General features: G+C 33.6%; 1 protein-coding gene across 2 annotated transcripts; it reads left to right on the top strand.

Moving 5' to 3' along the window:
• Positions 1-365: 365 nt before the first annotated feature.
• Positions 366-5,488, top strand: LOC111984719 (CMP-sialic acid transporter 1). 2 transcript variants are annotated; one of them, XR_010624946.1, is made up of 9 exons: positions 366-532; positions 672-755; positions 844-1,058; positions 1,292-1,370; positions 2,446-2,615; positions 2,984-3,170; positions 4,637-4,714; positions 4,836-5,149; positions 5,281-5,488. XR_010624946.1 is itself a non-coding variant. In XM_024016342.2 (8 exons), the coding sequence occupies exons 1-8, from the start codon at positions 482-484 to the stop codon at positions 4,977-4,979; spliced, it is 1,008 nt and encodes a 335-aa protein (XP_023872110.1). In that variant the 5' UTR covers positions 366-481; the 3' UTR covers positions 4,980-5,488. The 2 variants fall into 2 exon arrangements, 1 of the variants encoding a protein (XP_023872110.1); XM_024016342.2 differs by having other exon boundaries at positions 4,836-5,488.
• Positions 5,489-24,438: the final 18,950 nt, after the last annotated feature.

Raw genomic sequence — 24,438 nt, 5'->3', positions numbered from 1 at the left:
ATAATCTGGTATTTTCAAAGTTAAAGTGAGATGCATATCGGTACTCTATTATGTGAAGTTCAAGAAGTAAATTAACCAAAATAAATGTTTAATAACATTTTTTCCAATTAAAAATGTTGGAAAATCTAGTCGAAGAAAAAAAACCCTAAAATACCAATTAAACTAAAGAAAAAAAAAAAAAAACAAAACCACGCAATTTCTATATTTAGAAAACAAAAAAGAAACTCCCTAAAAAAAAAATAAAAAAAAAAAAAAAAAAACAAAACCACGCAATTTCTATATTTAGAAAACAAAAAAGAAACTCCCTAAAAAAAAAAACAAAAACAAAAAAAAAAACAAAAAAGAAACAGTCAAAAATCAGAGCCCAAGTCATAGCTGAAAGTCTGAACTCACAAGCTAACTGGGCAAATTTCAAAACTTCAAAAAAAAAAAAAAAAAAACCCAGATTACAACTGCGATCACCGCTCCTCCGTAGAAGACGATGCAGTGGTACTTCGTAGCCGCGCTCCTCACTATTCTTACCAGCTCTCAGGTCCCCCAATTTTTAACCCTAAAACTTAAAAATTCTATTAGATCTTTTTCAATTTCAATAATTATTTCTAATTCAAATTTCCTAGCTATTGTTATTGCTAATTTATTTATATATATATTTTTGTAATTAAATGTGACAGGGAATTTTGACAACTCTATCTCAAAGTAATGGACACTATACCTACGACTATGGAACCGTTCCATTTCTAGCAGAATTTTTTAAGGTTTATTTATTTGATTAATCAAACTATTCATTTTACTTAATTATTTGATTAATACTGCAATTACAATTGTTTAAAATTTGAACTACAGCTAGTGGTTTCTAGTTTACTTCTATGGCGAGAGCGGCGGGTATTACCATCTACTAGGATGACTACAGAATGGAAAAGCGTGCGCTTGTTTGTGATCCCTTCGGTTATATATCTATTTCATAACAATGTTCAATTCGCGACGTTGACTTATGTGGACACATCCACATATCAAATCATGGGTAATTTGAAGATTGTCACCACTGGCATATTGTTCAGGTGCCTACATTGCATCTTTTTCGATGTCACATAAAAGTAGTTCGGAAATTTATTTATTATGTTGTTGATGTGGCGCCAAATAAATTCAGCGTCATGTTAGTTTGTAAGTCTTTTGTAGTAAGATTCGTAGTAGTTTTAGCATTTTCTGTAATCTAATGTACGACTTTATTCCTTCGCCATAAGTTAGTGTGTTGTTAATTGACTGAATTAGTTGGTTTTGGTTTCGTGCTTAGGATATTCCTGAGAAGGAAGCTGTCGAATCTACGGTGGATGGCTATTGTTTTGTTAGCCATTGGAACAACCACAAGCCAGGTGATGTTTGATATTTTAGTGGTGTAGTACTAGTAATTCTGTTGGAGATCAATTCTTTTAATATGATTATTTTTGTTCTAGTTAAGTTAGCATACTTGAATTAATGTGAGGCACTTCTTGCCTAGTATTTATATGGCGTACATTATAGGGACTGGAAAACCGATATTTGCTGAATCCATTTATAGGAATGTATTATTTGTATATTTTATAATCAGAAGTATAGCCTTTATTCAAGTTTTGCTACCTTGTCCTTTGAATTGATCTGAAATGGCTACTTGAAGGACAAACATGGGAGATCAGGAATCGGGCTAATTAGAGATAACATGAAAAGATGGTTTCTTTTTTTTGTCCATTTTCTTTCATCTGTAAGTGGGTCACTACCCTAACATTGATGTGCATTAGCTGTGGTTTTCCTCGATCTTGGAAACAGGGTCTCCATAATTTGACTGTTGAGTGAGTAATATTATAGGACCTCTTACCCACAGCTCTCTGGTGATTGTAATACATCCACTGTGGGCTGAGGACAGTGAAACCTTATAATCATACAATGAAGCAAACTACCGGTTCACAAAGTGATGTGAAAGACAGTTAACAAGCTTCTCCTTCATGTTTCCTCTACCAAATGCAGAAATCATGTGAAGTGCTTATGGCAAATCTTGTAACCATTTTTTTTATAAAGTTGCAACAGCCCATTTCGTTCTTTGTATATCATCTTCTTTATTAAAGACAACAAAAAATGTTGGTGTAAAGCATTATATACGATGGTTCCATTGTTGCAGTAATTTTGTTGTTTTTTTTTATTTGAAGTCATTACTATATGCATTAAGATGGATCAAACTCTATGAAGTCATTTCCATTTTCTTTTTTGGTTGAGAGAAGTCTTCTTTATTGCCTCGCTCAATGGTGTGTGATATGAACATCTATATGAAAAACTGTCTCTTATGTTTGAATTTTTTTTCTCTCTCTCTGAGGTGATGAAAACTTGACTGGATAATTTCTCGTGTAATGGCCTAAATCTGAGCTAAGTATTTATGTAACATGTGTAGTTTAACTATTCCATTTTCAATTATTGTAGATTAAAGGTTGTGGAGAAGCTTCATGTGACTCTCTGTTCTCAGCACCAATTCAAGGATACATGTTAGGAATCCTATCTGCCTGTCTATCAGCATTGGCAGGTGTATACACAGAGTTTCTGATGAAGAAGAACAATGATAGCTTGTATTGGCAGAATGTACAATTATATACGTAGGTATCTTTTCTCCACACAATAACTTGCTTTTTCAAGGGTAACATCAGCTATTTATTATCCTTTTGCATTTTGAGTAGCTGCATTGGAAACCCTCACCCATAAATCTTTCATTGTTGGAATTCTCAAAAGATGTTAGACATTAATCTCCCTCCCAAAAATGGCAATGAGATTTCAAGTGTTCCTCTGTTTTCGGTCCTATTAAAATCAAATGAAGGAAGAATTGAATTTGCTGTGACATAGAACTTCCTTTCCTGTTAGATATGTACTTGAATTATATTTTGATTGTACTTTAGTGTGTCAACTCTCTTGTTTGTTCAGTATATCTACTACACCAGTTCATTTTCAGATATTTTTTCCTGCTCAGGTTTGGTGTGATTTTCAATATGGCACGGCTTCTTGTGGATGATTTCAGAAGTGGATTTGAGAGAGGCCCTTGGTGGAGCCGAATTTTCAATGGATATAGTCTTACAACTTGGATGGTGGTATTAAACCTTGGATCCACGGGCTTGCTAGTGTCATGGTTGATGAAGTATGCTGACAATATTGTGAAGGTGATTGCTTTTACCTTTGAAGTAACACCCATGGTTTTGTTATCATATTTCACTTGAAGCTTTCATTCGCAAATATGTACTACATGAAAATGCTTATCCATGAAATATTCTATTGGTTCACTTTTTCCCTCAAATGTTATATGACCTTTCAGTTGCATTTTGTGACTGATTTAATTAAACAAAGAGGCTTCATGGAACACATTAGTGTCATAAGTGTACAAAAATGGCACTTTAAACTAAGTTGTATCATCGAATGTATGTTATGCACTGGGCTCCAAGCTTAGCAGGCTGGATCATCAAAGAGAACGCTTTCTCTAATTCAATAAAGGACTATGTTTCCTCACTTACATATGCAAATTAGGCTACTTCATCCTTTTCGTATGAAGTAGTAGTTTATTTTAATAGAACCTTACATATATATATATATATATTATGAAAAAAAACGCTTGAAGGGTCCTTGCCCATCTTTGACTATTCTTAAAGTCAGGGATTTTTGAATTTGACCCCTAGTACTTGTGATTATTGTGTATTCAAATAATTGGTTGAAAGGAAATTTTCCTGTTACAATCTCTGTGTGCATGTGTGTTTTGTATAACTTGTATTCATCAAGGGAGATATGCCAATCTCACGTAGCTTACACTTCACTAGAATTATTTTCACTTCAGAACAGGACCTGATCATTTGCAGTGTATGCTTATTTCCTTTTTACTGGGATGTGACAGTCTTGAGGGGAAATGGGTGATGCAATTTGCGGCCTTTCAGACCAATACCAGGAGATTTGTTTTGGTTATGTAACATAAGATGTTTGTGAATCCAATAATAGTACATTTTTTTTCTCTAATATAGTTTGTAAAAATTGTCCAATAAACTGTGAAAACTGCTTAGAATAGTCAGCCTACGGTTTTGGCAAAACTGCCATGTCAAGTACAGAAAATGTACAGACAAGTGGTGAATTCATTAAGGACAAGGTTTCACTTATTTGTTCCTAAAAATTGATGCACTTTTTTTCCCCCTGTTGAGTGAAAGGCGAGCCCCTACTCCTAACAAGCATTCTGTTATCTTATCATCTGTGAAATAAAAAATAGTGCCTATTTTCGACCTTTTCCTGGGTAGTAATACCTGGGATCCAGAGGAGATCCAAAATTCCAGTTTTGGCTAATGAAAGACCCAATGTTATGGGCCTTTTCTCCATGGAGAGTGGAGACACCCTTTTTAGAGCAAGGAATCTTTTTTCATTGAAATTACACTCAATTTAACCTCTATCCCGATCAGAGTGGTTGTGTGGAAAGATGAGGCTCTCAGAAACTAACAAAAGCGAAATTGTTTACACATTTTATTTAGATACCTCTTTATCGAGTTTCCTAGTCGAATACGTAGAATTTTCAAGTCCAACTTGAGCCCAATATGGGTTCTTCAATTAATGTGTTTTCTTCTTTTTACCTGCTGCTAACTTGTGCTTAAATCAGGTGTATTCCACATCAATGGCCATGCTGCTTACAACGGTTATATCTGTATACCTTTTCAGTTTCAAGCCTACACTGCAGGTAAGCTGCCATGCACTTTAAAGTCAAAAAGTTCTCGACTTTCTCTCTCTATATCTTATGCCCGTGTGTATTTTTTACTTGATCAATGATCATGTTTATTACTTTTCTTATCTTGCTGCAGCTGTTCTTGGGTATCATTGTTTGTATGATGTCACTACACATGTATTTTGCCCCTCCAAACATGCTGGTGGATATGCCATCACCCACTAAAGCAGCTCCAGAAAATCTGAAAGAAATTTCTGTTGAACGAAAAACAGATTCTTGATAATTGTCTCGTTCAGGGAAACTAATGAGTTTATCAGGTGCCTAGTGGAAGTTGCACCTAACTTGATGCAATGCTGCAACTAGAATATAATAGAGAGGGGGATGTCACAATATCCATGGAGAATCATCTGTAGCTGGAATCAGAACCATCATGCAGTCTCCCTCATCCAGGTTCTTCATTGCTGTCAAAGACAACTATTCCCTCACTAACAGTTATTCTCCCAAAGTTGTGAGAGAACAAATTAAATCCATTGTTTGTATGAATATACTGACAAGTAGATTGTTCTCTTAAATTCTTGTAGGAATATGTACTGGATATACTTCATCAAAAAACGTGTTCCACCTGTGTTTTTCTTTAATATGTGACAGAGAATGGCAACAAGAAAGTTTTGGGAATCAGAATCTCGGAATCAAAATATTCTTTGGTTCTGCTTTGTACTTTGTTTATCCTGGAATTTTCTTAACACTCAAATTTGTATGAGAGGCTGATGATACTTAGTTTGAACCTTATTGTTACGAGCTTGTAACCTTGCTGCACTTGTAGAATTCTCCAGAGGCAGATGTGCCAATCTGTTTAAGGTTAGCGAAAACACATATTTAATTCCTAGAGTTGAACAAGTAAGAAACAAGAATAGTCTTACAACAGAGAAGGTGCCTTACTGAGTTCAAGTTGCTTGGATCAGATGGTTACGAATTGAGAGCACTTGCAAAGTTTTTATTTATTTTTATTTTTAAATTCAAATAGCAGGATTTGATTTGTTGGGGTAACACTTAGGTTTATTTAGTCAGAAAAAAATCCTCTCAATATGTTATTTCTATTACGCGCTGGAAACCCAGGCATTCTAATGGAAAGTTTTCTTTAGTTGAAATTCAGACCTGTAGAGGTGCTTTAGTTTTACCTAAACACATCTTTTTTTTTTTTTTTTTTGAAAGACACCTAAACACATCTTGAAATAATATTGACAACATTTTTTTCGCAACTGTTGAGGTGGTGTGTAGTGATTGGTGTTAATAAAATGGTATGAATGGTAAGACCTTATAAAAAATTATGTTTTTAATCACAACTTGCCGCATTAGCGTGGTGAAAAGGATTGTAATTTTTTTTTTTCTTGGGTGGCCCTAGCAAGTAATTAGTTATCATCAGCTCCTAAACATCTCTCAGATAGTTAAATAGAAGTTTCAGTTGAACGAAGAACAAATTCCTTATGTTTGTCCTATGCGTGGAAACTAATGCTTTTTAACAAGTGCTCATTTGGAATCAGTTCCATCCTTTAGACATCAATTCTTCTTCATAGCCTACAATTGCTGTCAAAAGATAACAATTCGACCTTACATGAAAAATTTGCTGTTAGTTTGGTAACTTAAAAATTCTTTTAGGAATATGTGTTGAATATACTTATTCAAATTCAAATTCTACTGATGACTTCTTTTAGAAATAAGCGTTAAAGATTGGCTAAAGAAATTGTTGGGGAATGGGATGCTCTTACTTAAAAATCTGGTATGATTGGCAAATGTATCTAAACTTTGTCTGCCTTTTTAAAGAATATTAAGATTTTGATCCTCGCATTTATGAGATTGTAACCTTTTAGGGGGTAATGCTTCAGAGACGGATTAGTCAGTATTTAGGGATGAAGTTGATTTAGACATAAGTAATACAACAGGATCTGTTTGGCTCTGTTTAAGCACTTTATTTAGGCTCTGCTTAACACAGAGCCAAACAGATCCTGTTGTATTACTTATGTCTAAATCAACTTCAAGTAACAAATAGCCGTGTAACAAATTTACTAGTTCTAATAAGTACTTTAAGTAACAAATAGCCGTGTATGGTAAGTTAATGAAAAGAGCTTCAAGCAAGAGCTCAAAATTGAAGTAAATTAAAGAAAGTTTCTGACTCTTCGAAAGCTACTTAGCATAGCTGAGCTTTGCTAAAAGAGAGAGTTCTGGTGGTTTGTTTACCGGGTTTTATTGCTTTTGCTTCAGTTGTTTCTAGCACTAGTGTTAACACTTGGACATTAAACCAAGTAAATTCACCTTGCATGCAAGTATGTTAAGTAATGCATAAAAAACAGTTTGTATTGTCGGGAAATTAGCAGAACGTTTCAGGCACAAAGTAAAGTGCGCTGGCCTAAAAATAAAATGTAGGAATAAAGTTTACAGTCCAATTCTTGCATTCGATATTAAATTTTTGAAAATGAATTTTTTATTACAATTTCAAATTACCCATTGTCCTGGTTGTCCAAATCTTTCTAGGTTCTACTGTTCTAGCCTCTTGATTTTAGATTGAGTTCATGATTGACTGATCACTGCCTTTCCCTAATGTAATAAAAAACAATATTGGATATGGATATGTACATATGTAACATCAAAGCCGCAACTGGGATCATTATTTTGTAACTTAAATAGAAAGCTCTAGAAAATGGATGGTCTAACACTGCATCTAGAACTGAATCAAATAATGTATCTTAAACCATTCAATTTGGACTCTGATATATAGTTTTCAATGTTATTCAGGTGCATGAAATCGTGACTCTCAACCCTCAGCTCGCTTACAATAATTCTACTAAAAATCCATCTTAATGTTCAAAAATCAAAATGCTTCAATTTTCGAACATTAAATGCACTCATTCTTGATTTCTCTCTTCTAGCACATACCCTAATATTCTACTTTCTGAGATGTCTATAAAAGGACTACTTGGCATTGAGTAATGCTCAACTCAAAGATATAGTAGAAATGGGTAGGATGAGTGGAATTAGTTTTGCCAATACTGCTATTGCCATGCCTGGGCTAAGGCCAAATGGGCACCAAATGAACAAGAGCAACAACTGCCACCACTTCCAGATGCCTCTGCACTACCCAAGTTACAGAAAGAGTGACTATGAGACCATGCCTGAGTGGAAACTGGACTGCCTGTTGAATGAGTATGGATTGCCTGTCACTGGAGATGTCACCCAGAAGAGGAACTTTGCCATGGGAGCCTTTCTTTGGCCTTCCCAAGAATAATTTGAAGTCTATAGCAATATATTACACTGCGTTCTGAGAACTTAATTATTAGTTTTCACTAAGTACTACCATAGATGATAAGCTTGGATCAGCTACGGGATTGATTTAGATCGTGTAATCTTTAATACTGCAATGTTCATCTTTTGTCTATGTAATGTTTCTATGCAAATATAATGAAGATAGATATTCAACTTAAAAGTATGTGTATATATCTAATCACAGGTACAGAACTGCAGGCATGGTTGGGGTGGCCATGGCCCTCCAAAACTTATTAAGATTTGTAGTTGCATTCTTAAATTTAAGCATAATTGTACACAAAGTATATATCACCCTCCTAAAAAAATCTCATTTTTAAATTATAAATTCGTTTGTTTTTGTTAGGTTCTAAGATTTTAGGAACTAAATGTATTAGAACTTTAATTTGTAATGTGTTGGCAAACCATGATCAAAACTAAGAGTCTAGATTTAGGCTGCTCCAAGTGTGTTTATTTGTAAAATTGGAATCGAGTGAATTGCAGGATTTATTGGCTAAATTTGCAAGGCTTGATCGAACCTCGTGCATATTATTTTTTCTGCTGAATTTCCAACTTAGCCTAAACCCAGTTTGACGTGTAGGGTTTTATATTTTACTCCAAGTATAAAAAACCCTAGCTATGTTTTAGATGTTGTTGATATGCTGTGTGTTGAATCTCTTGTGAGATCTAGAGGTGTTTATTTTCATACACACTTAGGGTTATCAAGAGTCATGTCAACTTGGTGATCGCTTCAGTTGCTGCATAAAGAATTTAAAGGAGATCTGAAACCTTTGAGTGGAGTCTCAAAGCCACAAGTAGGAGTACTTGTAGTTGCAGTGGATGAAGGAAAGAAGTAGTCCATAGACTCGGAGCTGTCACGTGATCATGGTAGTAAGTTTTCTATATAAGGTAGCAATAGGATGTTAGTGGTCTAAGTTTTATTGTAAAAACTTCAATTCTTTCATAGTGGACCTGTTTTACCTTGAAAATAGCTAGGTTAAATCATCTCTAGGTTTTTTACCAGTTTGGTTTTCCTGAGTTATCATATCGTTGTATTATTTACTTTTCCGAATTATTTACATGATATGATTTGAATGTGTTAACCTATATCTGAATAATTTATCTAAGTAATCACTTGGCTAAATAAATAGGTTAAACTTCTTGTGTTTTATGGGGTCTAAAAACGTTCAGTTTAATTTACTTTGACCCCCTTGATCTTAAAATTCTGGCCTCACCTATGTCTATATGTTTTTACTGCATTACATGGCCAGATTAAGCAACTTCAATAGTCAGGTTTTTGCACTCATGAATCATCATGTTGGGGGTAAGGTGCCTACCAATCATCTCTCCCAAACCTGTAGAGGTGGGAATTGTGTGCACTGGATACGATGACTCCTGAGTGGTCATGTTGTGTCTAAAGACTCAAACTAAATAGGCTTAATTGAAAGGCCAGGTTTTCTACAGCCAATATGATGCTGTTGATGCAAGAAACAACTGTGTAACCATGAATAGGTTATTTTCTTAGTATTAATAGTGTCATGATTTGATTCCAATAAACTTTACTGTTTGAATCCTATACTATTTTTTCATGATCATAATAAGTTTCGTTGTGGTATCTTGGCAAGCAATTTGAAATTCCAACAAAATTATTTTACATGCAATATTTTTGGATTATTAGCACAATTTCAGCACCTAATTGAATATTTAAGTTTGAACAAAAACATTGTTGTTCCTTTTTCTGCTTTCAGAAGCTCTTTGGTTTTGTTTAAAAACTTGAGAACCTGTTGCCTTTCCTTCCTAACTCTGCCATTAAGTGGTAGGACCCCCTTTTTCAGCTATTAAGATCAATTTGATGGATACATTACCTAGATATGGATGAGGTTTTTCAAAGGGTTTTTTTCGGATGAGGTGTGCTATGCTATGAAAAAAAGGATATCTAATAAGGGATGTATCACAGGTACAAGTTTTGTATGTGTAGTTTGCTTCTTAATATTTCTAATTAAATATGATATGGATATGTACATTAACTTGAATAGAAAGCTCTAGAAAATGGATGGTCTAACACTGCATCTAGAACTGAATCAAATAATTTATCTTAAACCATTCAATTTGGACTCTGATATATAGTTTTCAATGTTGTTCAGGTGCATTAAATTGTGACTCTCAACCCTCTGCTCGCTTACAATAATTCTACTAAAAATCTATCGTAATGTTCAAAAATCAAAATGCTTCACTTTCGACCATTAAATGCACTCATTATTGATTTCTCTCTTCTAGCACATATCCTAATATTCTACTTTCTAGGATGTCTATAAAAGGACTACTTGGCATTGAGTAATGCTCAACTCAAAGACATAGTAGAAAAGGGTAGGATGAGTGGAATTAGTTTTGCCAATACTGCTATTGCCATGCCTGGGCTAAGGCCAAATGGGCACCAAATGAACAAGAGCAACAACTGCCACCACTTCCAGATGCCTCTGCACTACCCAAGGTACAGAAAGAGTGACTATGAGACCATGCCTGAGTGGAAACTGGACTGCCTGTTGAATGAGTATGGTTTGCCTGTCACTGGAGATGTCACCCAGAAGAGGAACTTTGCCATGGGAGCCTTTCTTTGGCCTTCCCAAGAATGATTTGAAGTCTATAGCAATATATTACACTATGTTCAGAGAACTTAATTATTAGTTTTCACTAAGTACTATCATAGATGATAAGCTTGGATTAGCTATGGGATTGATTTAGATTATGTAATCTTTAATACTGTAATGTTCATCTTTTGTCTATGTAATGTTTCTATGCAAATATAATGAAGATAGATATTCAACTTAAAAGTATGTGTATATATCTAATCACAGGTACAGAATTGCAGGCATGGTTGGGGTGGCCATGGCCCTCCAAAACTTATTAAGATTTGTAGTTGTATTCTTAAATTTAAGTATAATTGTACACAAAGTATATATCACCCTCCTAAAAATTCTCATTTTTAAAATATAAGTCCGTGTGATTTGTTTACTTTGACCCCCTTGATCTTAAAATTCTGGCCTCACCTATGTCTATATGTTTTACTGCGTTACATGGCCAGACTAAGCAGCTTCAATAGTCAGGTTTTTCACTGGCATTCATGAGTCATCATGTTGGGGGTAAGGTGCCCACCAATCATCTCTCCCAAACCTGTAGAAGTGGGAATTGTGTGCACTGGATACGACGACTCTGGAGTGGTCATGTTATGTCTAAAGACTCAAACTAAATAGGCTTAATTGAGAGGCCAGGTTTTCGACAGCCAGTGTGGTTCTGTCGATGCAAGAAACAACTGTGTAACCGTGAATAGGTTGTTGTCTTAGTATTAATAGAGTGTCATGATTTTATTCCAATAAACTTTTACTGTTTGAATACTACACTATTTTTTCATGATCATAATAAGTTTCACCGTGGTATCTTGGCAAGCAACTTGAAATGTTCAAAAAAATTATTTTACATGCAATTTTTTTGGATTATTGGCACAATTTCGGCACCTAATTGAATATTTAATTTTGAACAAAAACATTGTTGTTCCTTTTCTGCTTTCAGAAGCTCTTTGGTTATGTATAAAAACTTAAGAACCTGTTGCCTTTCCTTCTTAATTCTGCCATTAAGTGGTGGGACGCCTTTTTTCTGCCATTAACTGGATACATTACCTAGACATGGATGAGATTTTTCCAAGGGTTTTTTCGTATAAGGTGTGCTATGCTATGAAAAGAAGGATATCTAATAAGGGATGTATCACAAGTACTAGTGTTGTATGTGTAGTTTGCTTCTTAATATTTCTAAATAAATATGAGAGCTAAGCTTGACCTTCAACCCACGGCACAAACATTATTATCATAGAATGCCAAAATGTGAATCACATATATCATATATGAATGGTATCTTCTACGTACAGCACAAACATTATTATCATAGAATGCCAAAATGTGAATCACATATATCATATATGAATGGTATCTTCTACGTACAGCACAGCTTTCTTAGGAATTGTACCTAGTCTCACACTGTATCATAGCTGTTTAAAGGTTCTTGTTGCTTGAGCAGTGTGGACTTCATTTTTTAGTTGTCTAATCAATACAAGTAAATAGAGCCTTCAAGGGAATTATGCAGGTTTTATAATTCAACTAACATCTTGATTTTTTCTGTAAGGAACCTACTGTATAGAGGGGTCCAATGCCAGAACACAGTTTTATGTTTTCGTATGACAATAAATCAATAATAGATGATTCTTATGCCAGAGCGGCCTTCTGCAAGTCAAGTTGCTAGGAGATAGACAGAAAAGGCAGAATTACCAAGATGATTATTGTAGAGGCATAGGAAAAAAAAATTTCGAACTTCGATTATCTGAGGTGTAATTTGCCTCTGGTAAGGCAAAATTATAGCATGATGAAATTGCCTCAAATTCCTAATTAGATTCATTTTGGTTTCCTTTAACGTGGAAAGAAATATTTTTCCTTGGCGTGAAAGACAATAATTTTCTTTGGTTTGCAAGATAAAGATTCTCCTTTATATGGAAGGAAAAAAGTTTTCTTGTTGAAGAAGTAATTAATGCCTTATTGCAAAGGTATTATTGCAAAGGTTTGGTGGCCTTAGTCCAAGGGTCCTTATGTATGAGAAGAAGAAAATACTCTTAGAAAAAGAGAAGACTTTTTAGATGAAGAGTTCTCTTGGTAGAGGAGAAGATAGCTCTTAGAAGAAGAATAATTTAATAGTTCTTTTTAGGGTTGAGAGTTATGTAAGAGAGGTTGAGCGTTATAATTCTTATTGAATAGAATGGATTCTCTCTCTCTCTCTCTCGCCGTGGAGGTAGGTAGTTTGCCGAACCACATAAATTCTTGTGTGTTCTCTATGTGAGTGCGTATTTATTTTTTATCTTTTGCTATTATTGATTTGAATCCCGGGGTGCATCATAGAATGCCAACATTATTCAACAAGACGTGTTACAAAATAATATTATATGTTGAAATTCAAATTTTTAGAGGTGACAAAAATTCTGTATTAAAAAATCTCAAACTTAAAGACCATGACATTGGATTCAATTATATATCTGATAGAAAATTTTCAAGTGATGCGAGATTGTCTACAAATTTTTATTGCATAAGTTTTAGAAACTGACATGTCAACTCTTAAATACAAAACAAAAAATAAATAATAAATTTATAATAATTCACTCATTAGTTTGTAAGGTATACTTAGTAAACTTTATAATATCATTAGCATTGTTCATTTATTAAGTTGTTTATGTGATATTAGTCAAATTCATTATCATGTGAATTTCCTTTTGTAGTAAGTTTAGCATATTTAATATTTAATATCATATTTAAAATTCATTATAAGTTTAGCATATTTAATATTGCCTGTAATCTTACAATTTAAGTCAATTTCGTTCTTTCTTCTCAAAAAAGAAAAAGCAAAAAGAAGAAGTAAATTTTGTTCATATAGATAATTCCTTTATTTTTTGGGACAAAATATCATGGTTACGACCCTACATCTCATTTGATAAGGTTCATAATGCTTGATTATGTGATTGTTGCAAATCCCATAATCAAGTCTGACAATAATGAGATGGTAGACATAAAAATTTGCAGCAACTTGCAACCATGCATGCCTTGGATTTTATTAATTAGTTGATAGGGACAAGTGATTACAGATAATGATGAATCATTGCCGTGTGGTTTTAATGGAGGTTAATCTAGCTAGTATGCATGAATACTTCGGCATTCTTATCAGCGTTGTGCGTTAGACTTTGAACTGTTGTGACTAATGACAAAGAGGTTTTTTCCCATTGAGCCTAAGGCCCTAAAGTGTCCATTTTAATGAAAAGATTGACAATATTACAATTTGCTTTGAAACATTCCTATGTGCTATGCTATGCTATGCTATCCATTCGACAGTTCCTTTTCTACCCTTAACGCTTTACAATCACGCTAATTGAGCTTAGATTTTGATAGAGCCAATTTTATGTATCTGTAAATGATATATCACATATAATTTATTATTTTGCATTTTCGATTGCACTCCTTGTTATTAAAAAATAAAATAAAATTTAAAAAAAGAAAAAAGAAAAAAAAAGAGCAACATGCAGTTTCTCAGATCTATGGCACGAATCTCAAACTGGAAGTAAGCTTCAATGCCACATAGATTAACAGATATATTATCACCAACTATTCTCTTCCTTTGAGAAAATTATCTTGTCAAATTTCTCTAAATTTCTAACCTGTTTAAGCACTTCGAATTTATATGACTTGCTTCACCTTCTTATGTGCATTGCTAAATTTTGCTTAGCAGTTGTGTAAAACATATTGTCTTTGCAATTTGTTTTTCAATAGATTGGCCACTTGTTTTAGGGTTCGTTTGGTTGGAGTTAAATATGGTGGATAGAAAAAATATGGGAGACAGAAGTGAAGAAAAAACTGATTTTATGGGTGTTTAGTTGGAGAAAAAGGCAAAATGAAAAATTGGTGGGGTTAAGTGTTTCTTCCCTGATCACCAAAATTCTTTCTCCCAATTTAGGGAGAAAAAATAGAGGAGAGAGGAATAGTTGCAGTTAATAACGAACTACCCTCTCCTCCTTTTAGGTGGACCTACTTTTTCTCTTCTATTTCTTTTTTTATCTCTCCACTTTTTTACCTTCAATCAAATACAAACGAGAGAAACTAAAATCTTTTCTAACATTCATTTTTCCATTCTTCCAACCAAATGAACCTTTAGACTATAAGATCAATTTGATAGCCCCCATAGCTAAAACGAGTAATTCTTAAGTATTCTCGGAACATAGAGAATGATGTTCCCTTCTCTCACAATCATGGTAGGGTTCACTTATTAAATTTATGGTGGGATCTACCATGAATATAAGAAGAGAGAAACATTTTTTCATACTTCGAGAATACCTTAAAATTTTCCAATTAAAACTGGATAACTTTTGTTGAATGTCTATTATGTAATTGAGTGGCGTGTGCTATTAGGAAAGATAACCATCATCAATTGTATAATGATTTGAGTGTGTAGTTCGCTTCTTAAATAGCTCTCACAATCATGATGGGGTTCACTCATTAAATTTATGGTAAGATCCACCATGAATATGAGAAAAGGGAGAACCATTTTTTCATACTTTTAAGAATACCTAAAAATTTTCCAACTAAGACTGGATAACTTTTGTTGAATGTCTATTATGTAACTGTGTGGTGTGTGCTATTATGAAAGATAACCATCATCAATTGTACAATGATTTGAGTGTGTAGCTCGCATCTTAAATAGCTCTCATTAAATTTGACAATTACCTGTAACCTCTCATCCACGGCATGAACATATATTATGGAATGCAAAAATGTCTTTCAAGAAAGAAAGTCAGCTTTCTTGAAAATGTTTGGTGTCACAGTATTTAATGATATACTTACTATGTCATTGGCATTTTGTGGACTCTATCCTTTCTTTGTCTTGTATAATGATATGACTATATGAGTAGCAGAGCATCCAAGGAATTATGCAAGTCTTATAATTCATCAGCGTCTTAACCAGTCCTTCATAAGCCCACTTGTATTTGCAGCGAATAAAATAAAATAACCTTTTTTTTTTATAGATAATTTTATAGTTACAAAAAGACTAAATTGCAAATGACACCTTTAAAGTTTAGAGATGTTTAAATTTTATAGTCTGAAAGTTTAAAATTTGAATTTTACCCTTTGAAGTTTTATTCTGTTTGCATCCACAGCTATTCCTTTCATATTTTCCTTTAAATGTCATATAAACTTATCACGCGTGTTTAGTTTATTCAATAAAATAATGATACATCATTTTTGGAGTGTGCAATAACATGTTTAGGAAAGTTATAGAATACCTTCGAAGTATTTTATAATTGCCAAAAACAGTTTCGCCTAGTGCTTTACCATTCATAGAAACTTCTAAAGCCAAACAATTTTTCTGTGAAATCAAATTTTGGAAGGAATTTGAAGGAGATAAAAGGAAGGATGACAGTAAGAAACGGGGATCCACAGAGAACAAGATTGATCAGAATTTGTACGTGTTATCTTCAGTATAGTTTAATCTTAGCACTACGAGTAGCTTAGCGGTTAAATTGACTATTATATTGAAAATCTGAAATATCCAGTGAGATTTCTAGTTGAATTTGTATTTGTTCGAATTGAATTAATGAAAGGTAGTCTTTATTCCCTTTAGTGTGAATCTCATTGTTACTTTACTGAATTTTTATGTCTTAAAGACCTTTTAATTGAAACAACAAACACCTTGCCCGTAACACATTAACAGCTTGCTCGGTTCTTAAAGTCCTCATAATTGAATATTTTGATTGAATTTTTATGAGTCTGAAAGTCCTCTTTATATAATATATATTTTTTGTGCGTTTGGAATTGCCTTGTTATTTACCGAATTTATGTGTTTTAAAGTCCTCTCAATTGAGGTAATTCCCAATTCACAAAATTTGGTAGACACTTTCCTCAGGTATTGAGCGGTGAGCTGACGTGGTTTTTCTCTTAAAAAATGGTAATTTGGTTGACTAAGTAGTGATTACCAAGTACAACCCAATTTGTTTCCTTAAAGAGATTGTCTCCTTCTGAATAAAAAAAAAATTTGTTAAATTCGAGGGATAATCTGGCCTTCATTTCTTAAAGGAGGCTTTGTGTTTCATTTTGTTTTTGCATAGCAGATATCAGGTATGTGAAATTGTGAATGCCCTTTGGTGGTTGGGCTTTGCATGTTACGCTCACCAAGAGCTCATGGGTCTCAAATATTCCTATTTTGTGCTGGGCTTGGTCCTCACACAGTGAAAGGAAAAAAATATGGAACTTGGATCCAGGCCCAGCCGAGGACACTTAGCTGGGTTGGACTTTGTAGGCCCAGGCTGATCAATTTGGTGGGGCTTGCTCTGCCAATTTATGGCCCAAAGTCATACGCTTGGGCCATACAGTGCACAGGTCCTTTGCTCGACTCTTTATATATATATATATATATATAACATTAACAATAACCATGAGCACTATCTGCTGACACAACAAGACAATAATAGTGCATTCCACCTATACAAGACAAGCAACTGTACCCCTTTTGAAGCATTCCACCAAGGCAATAATGTATTATCTTCACAAAAGCATTCTATTATTGAATCCTACTACCAATAAATTCAAAGGTTCTAAAGCATTTCCTGCAATATAAATACCACACTATATCTTGAACACCAATATGAATACCAATAAATAAATAAATATATATATGTGTGTGTGTGTTAAATTGTTATTGATCAGGGAAATATGTCAAATCAGAGAAAATGCCATTCAAAATTATAGAATGATGATATATCTAATGTGGGGTTTTGGGCATGAGAAGAGTCACTGACTTCGAGTGTAAGCAATGACAAATTCTGGGTCAAGTTGATGAATTAAAAATATTTGAAGAATTCTTCATCTCCCAAGGGTGCTTATTATCTTATGCCAAGTAATGCATTCAAATGTAAGTTCATTTGACGAGCCAATCTCGAATCAAATTAAAAAAAGAACCATCTCAAATTCTAGTAGTAAGTTGATTACCAAATATGCTTTCACATATAAATTAGGTAGAAGTAATGGCAGTAATAGATTAATATTAATAGCATTACTTACTGTCTCTTTAGCTGCTCACAAAGGCCTTAATTATTTAAGTTTTGAAGGTGTCATAATCTAATCTCTACCACTCTCAACTCTGCTGCAGAATTTGATTGGTAGCCTGTAAATATTGAATTGGATATAAAAACTTACCTCTCTCTTTTGGTCTTTTGTGGAGTAGGATTTTTGTTTTGTACCAGGATAGGCTAATTTTTTAGCCCATGTAGCATGGCAGCTTGGGCTGATTCTTGCATTAGCTTTGGGGCCCATTTCTTCCATCACCCTTAGTCATGCTCTAACTGCTTTTTGTTTCTTGCTTAGTTGATTTCCTTTATCCATTTTTCTTTGGCTGAATAATTAATTAAAAAGAAAACAAAATAACATCTTGCACTGGCACATTTTAAAATAATACTAATTGAAGGCGGTTTTTCTCTGTGGTTCGTATGTATTTGTGTCTTGAACATTGAACTTGGTGGAGTTTACGACTACAACACTGCTATTGATTCTATTTTGCACAATAAATTCCACAAAAGTGGTTGGCTGGTGGGGAAAAAAAAGAAAGTAATGGATACATAAGTTTGAATTGTGCCCATCACTCACAGTCTACTATTTCAATGATTATGAAATTTGTTGTGAAAGAAAGTTATGTTGGTAGTATTCTTGGTATCTAGAGCTTTTTAAACACTTGACTATTTTCCAAATATATGTAATACTCTGTTGTACACATACAATATAATTACAATAAAGAATCTTTTTGGAATGGCCCTAAGGTACTAGTTAAGTGTTTTAAACTTAAAATTTCATGAATTTCATGAGACCTTTAGAATCACTAGATCAATAATTGAGATTTTGAGACACATGAATTTGTAACTCAACCAATTTCCTTGCACCACATCTTGTTCAGTCTTTTTTTTTTTTTACAACTGTGTAACCGTGAATAGGTTGTTGTCTTAGTATTAATAGAGTGTCATGATTTTATTCCAATAAACTTTTACTGTTTGAATACTACACTATTTTTTCATGATCATAATAAGTTTCACCGTGGTATCTTGGCAAGCAACTTGAAATGTTCAAAAAAATTATTTTACATGCAATTTTTTTGGATTATTGGCACAATTTCGGCACCTAATTGAATATTTAATTTTGAACAAAAACATTGTTGTTCCTTTTCTGCTTTCAGAAGCTCTTTGGTTATGTATAAAAACTTAAGAACATGTTGCCTTTCCTTCTTAATTCTGCCATTAAGTGGTGGGACGCCCTTTTTCTGCCATTAACTGGATACATTACCTAGACATGGATGAGATTTTTCCAAGGTTTTTTTTGTATAAGGTGTGCTATGCTATGAAAAGAAGGATATCTAATAAGGGATGTATCACAAGTACTAGTGTTGTATGTGTAGTTTGCTTCTTAATATTTCTAAATAAATATGATAGCTACGCTTGACCTTCAACCCACGGCACAAACATTATTATCATAGAATGCCAAAATGTGAATCACATATATCATATATGAATGGTATCTTCTACGTACAGCACAAACATTATTATCATAGAATGCCAAAATGTGAATCACATATATCATATATGAATGGTATCTTCTACGTATAGCACAGCTTTCTTAGGAATTGTACCTAGTCTCACACTGTATCATAGCTGTTTAAAGGTTCTTGTTGCTTGAGCAGTGTGGACTTCATTTTTTAGTTGTCTAATCAATACAAGTAAATAAAGCCTTCAAGGGAATTATGCAGGTTTTGTAATTCAACTAACATCTTGATTTTTTCTGTAAGGAACCTACTGTATAGAGGGGTCCAATGCCAGAACACAGTTTTATGTTTTCGTATGACAATAAATCAATAATAGATGATTCTTATGCCAGAGCGGCCTTCTGCAAGTCAAGTTGCTAGGAGATAGACAGAAAAGGCAGAATTACCAAGATGATTATTGTAGAGGCATAGGAAAAAAAAATTTCGAACTTTGATTATCTGAGGTGTAATTTGCCTCTGGTAAGGCAAAATTATAGCATGATGAAATTGCCTCAAATTCCTAATTAAATTCATTTTGGTTTCCTTTAACGTGGAAAGAAATATTTTTCCTTGGCGTGAAAGACAATAATTTTCTTTGGTTTGCAAGATAAAGATTCTCCTTTATATGGAAGGAAAAAAGTTTTCTTGTTGAAAAAGTAATTAATGCCTTATTGCAAAGGTATTATTGCAAAGGTTTGGTGGCCTTAGTCCAAGGGTCCTTATGTATGAGAAGAAGAAAATACTCTTAGAAAAAGAGAAGACTTTTTAGATGAAGAGTTCTCTTGGTAGAGGAGAAGATAGCTCTTAGAAGAAGAGTAATTTAATAGTTCTTTTTAGGGTTGAGAGTTATGTAAGAGAGGTTGAGCGTTATAATTCTTATTGAATAGAATGGATTCTCTCTCTCTCTCTCTCTCTCTCTCTCTCTCTCTCTCTCTCTCTCCGTGGAGGTAGGTAGTTTGCCGAACCACGTAAATTCTTGTGTGTTCTCTATGTGAGTGCGTATTTATTTTTTTATCTTTTGCTATTATTGATTTGAATCCCGGGATGCATCATAGAATGCCAACATTATTCAACAAAACGTGTTACAAAATAATGTTATATGTTGAAATTCAAATTTTTAGAGGTGACAAAAATTCTGTATTAAAAAATCTCAAACTTAAAGACCATGACATTGGATTCAATTATATATCTGGTAGAAAATTTTCAAGTGATGCGAGATTGTCTACAAATTTTTATTGCATTAGTTTTAGAAACTGACGTGTCAACTCTTAAATACAAAACAAAAAATAAATAATAAATTTATAATAATTCACTCATTAGTTTGTAAGGTATACTTAGTAAACTTTATAATATCATTAGCATTGTTCATTTATTAAGTTGTTTATGTGATATTAGTCAAATTCATTATCATGTGAATTTCCTTTTGTAGTAAGTTTAGCATATTTAATATTTAATATCATATTTAAAATTCATTATAAGTTTAGCATATTTAATATTGCCTGTAATCTTACAATTTAAGTCAATTTCGTTCTTTCTTCTCAAAAAAGAAAAAGCAAAAAGAAGAAGTAAATTTTGTTCATATATATAATTCCTTTATTTTTTGGGACAAAATATCATGGTTACGACCCTACATCTCATTTGATAAGGATCATAATGCTTGATTATGTGATTGTTGCAAATCCCATAATCAAGTCTGACAATAATGAGATGGTAGACATAAAAATTTGCAGCAACTTGCAACCATGCATGCCTTGGATTTTATTAATTAGTTGATAGGGACAAGTGATTACAGATAATGATGAATCATTGCCGTGTGGTTTTAATGGAGGTTAATCTAGCTAGTATGCATGAATACTTCGGCATTCTTATCAGCTTTGTGCGTTAGACTTTGAACTGTTGTGACTAATGACAAAGAGGTTTTTTCCAATTGAGCCTAAGGCCCTAAAGTGTCCATTTTAATGAAAAGATTGACAATATTACAATTTGCTTTGAAACATTCCTATGTGCTATGCTATGCTATCCATTCGACAGTTCCTTTTCTACCCTTAACGCTTTACAATCACGCTAATTGAGCTTAGATTTTGATAGAGCCAATTTTATGTATCTGTAAATGATATATCACATATAATTTATTATTTTGCATTTTCGATTGCACTCCTTATTATTAAAAAATAAAATTAAATTAAAAAAAGAAAAAAAAAAGAGCAACATGCAATTTCTCAGATCTATGGCACGAATCTCAAACTGGAAGTAAGCTTCAATGCCACATAGATTAACAGATATATTATCACCAACTATTCTCTTCCTTTGAGAAAATTATCTTGTCAAATTTCTCTAAATTTCTAACCTGTTTAAGCACTTCGAATTTATATGACTTGCTTCACCTTCTTATGTGCATTGCTAAATTTTGCTTAGCAGTTGTGTAAAACATATTGTCTTTGCAATTTGTTTTTCAATAGATTGGCCACTTGTTTTAGGGTTCGTTTGGTTGGAGTTAATAAGGTGGATAGAAAAAAATATGGGAGATAGAAGTGAAGAGAAAACTGATTTTATGGGTATTTAGTTGGAGAAAAAGGCAAAATGAAAAATTGGTGGGGTTAAGTGTTTTCTTCCCTGACCACCAAAATTCTTTCTCCCAATTTAGGGAGAAAAAATAGAGGAGAGAGGAATAGTTGCAGTTAATAACTGAACTACCCTCTCCTCCTTTTAGGTGGACCTACTTTTTCTCTTCTATTTCTTTTTTTATCCCTCCACTTTCTTATCTTCAACCAAATACAAACGAGAGAAATTAAAATCTTTTCTAACATTCATTTTTCCATTCTTCCAACCAAATGAACCTTTAGCCTATAAGATCAATTTAATAGCTCCCATAGCTAAAACGAGTAATTCTTAAGTATTCTCGAAACATAGAGAATGATGTTCCCTTCTATCATAATCATGGTAGGGTCCACTCATTAAATTTATGGTAGGATCCACCATGAATATGAGAAGAAAGAGAATCATTTTTTCGTACCTCGAGAATACCTTAAAATTTTCCAACTAAGACTGGATAACTTTTGTTGAATGTCTATAATGTAACTGTGTGGTGTGTGCTATTATGAAAGATAACCATCATCAATTGTACAATGATTTGAGTGTGTAGCTCGCTTCTTAAATAGCTCTCATTAAATTTGACAATTACCTGTAACCTCTCATCCACGGCATGAACATATATTAAGGAATGCAAAAATGTCTTTCAAGAAAGAAAGTCAGCTTTCTTGAAAATATTTAGTGTCACAGTATTTAATGATATACTTACTATGTCATTGGCATTTTGTGGACTCTATCCTTTCTTTGTCTTGTATAATGATATGACTATATGAGTTGTAGAGCATCCAAGGAATTATGCAAGTCTTATAATTCATCAGCGTCTTAACCAGTCCTTCATAAGCCCACTTGTATTTGCAGCGAATAAAATAAAATAACCTTTTTTTTTATAGATAATTTTATAGTTACAAAAAGACTAAATTGCAAATGAAACCTTTAAAGTTTAGAGATGTTTAAATTTTATAGTCTGAAAGTTTAGAATTTGAATTTTACCCCTTGAAGTTTTATTCTATTTGCATCCATAGCTATTCCTTTCATATTTTCCTTTAAATGTCATATAAACTTGTCACGTGTGTTTAGTTTATTCAATAAAATAATGACACATCATTTTTGGAGTGTGCAATAACATGTTTAGGAAAGTTATAGAATACTATCCAAGTATTTTATAATTGCCAAAAATAGTTTCGCCTAGTGCTTTACCATTCATGGAAACATCTAAAGCCAAACAATATTTCTGTGAAATCAAATTTTGGAAGGAATTTGAAGGAGATAAAAGGAAGGATGACAGTAAGAAACGGGGATCCACAGAGAACAAGATTGATCAGAATTTGTACGTGTTATCTTCAGTATAGTTTAAGCTTAGCACTACGAGTAGCTTAGCGGTTAAATTGACTATTGTATTGAAAATCTGAAATATCCAGTGAGCTTTCTAGTTGAATTTGTTTTTGTTCGAATTGAATTAATGAAAGGTAGTCTTTATTCCCTTTAGTGTGAATCTCATTGTTACTTTACTGAATTTTTATGTCTTAAAGACCTTTTAATTGAAACAACAAACACCTTGCCCGTAACACATTAATGGCGTGTTTGGAAGTTTAGAGAGGGAGGAGAGTAGAGGGGAGTAGAGGGGAGGGGAGTAGTGGGGAGGAGAGTAGAGGAAAATGATTTCCCTCCACCTTGTTTGGATGTTTTTAAAATTAGTAAGAGGGAAGGAAGTAATTAGTCATTCCCCTTGTGTAATTTTGTTAATATAATAAGGGTAAATTAGGTAATTTACTAGGTCAATAGTTTATGTACTCTACTCTCCCTCCAAATCTCTCCAATTTGGGGGAATTAAAAATGGGGGGCTAGAGGGAGTTGAAACCCCTCCAAACCCCTCAAAACCCCTCCCCCTCCTTCCTTAAAAAACTTCCAAACAAGGTAATTAGATTACTCTCCCTCCCTCTGCTCTACTCCCCCTCTTTTTTTAAACATCCAAACAAGCCATAACAGCTTGCTCGGTTTGATCCTCGGTTCTTAAAGTCCTCTTAATTGAATATTTTGATTGAATTTTTATGAGTCTGAAAGTCCTCTTTATATAATATATATTTTTTGTGCGTTTGGAATTGCCTTGTTATTTACCGAATTTATGTGTTTTAAAGTCCTCTTAATTGAGGTAATTCCTAATTCACAAAATTTGGTATACACTTTCCTCAGGTATTGAGCGGTGAGCTGACGTGGTTTTTCTCTTAAAAAATGGTAATTTGGTTGACTAAGTAGTGATTACCAAGTACAACCCAATTTGTTTCCTTAAAGAGATTGTCTCCTTCTGAATTTGTTAACTTCGAGGGATAATCTGGCCTTCATTTCTTAAAGGAGGCTTTGTGTTTCATTTTGTTTTTGCATAGCAGATATCAGGTATGTGAAATTGTGAATTCCCTTTGGGTGGTTGGGCTTTGCATGTTACGCTCACCAAGAGCTCATGGGTCTCAAATATTCCTATTTTGTGCTGGGCTTGGTCCTCACACAGTGAAAGGAAAAAAAATATGGAACTTGGATCCAGGCCCAGCCGAGGACACTTAGCTGGGTTGGACTTTGTAGGCCCAGGCTGATCAATTTGGTGGGGCTTGCTCTGCCAATTTATGGCCCAAAGTCATACGCCTGGGCCATACAGTGCACAGGTCCTTTGCTCGACTCTTTATATATATATATATATATATATAACATGAGTTGAGTTCAAGTTA

This window comes from Quercus suber, unplaced genomic scaffold (genome assembly GCF_002906115.3).
Source record: "Quercus suber isolate HL8 unplaced genomic scaffold, Cork oak 2.0 scaffold_503, whole genome shotgun sequence".
NCBI lineage: Eukaryota > Viridiplantae > Streptophyta > Magnoliopsida > Fagales > Fagaceae > Quercus > Quercus suber.
This window is presented reverse-complemented; position numbering and strand designations above follow the sequence as displayed.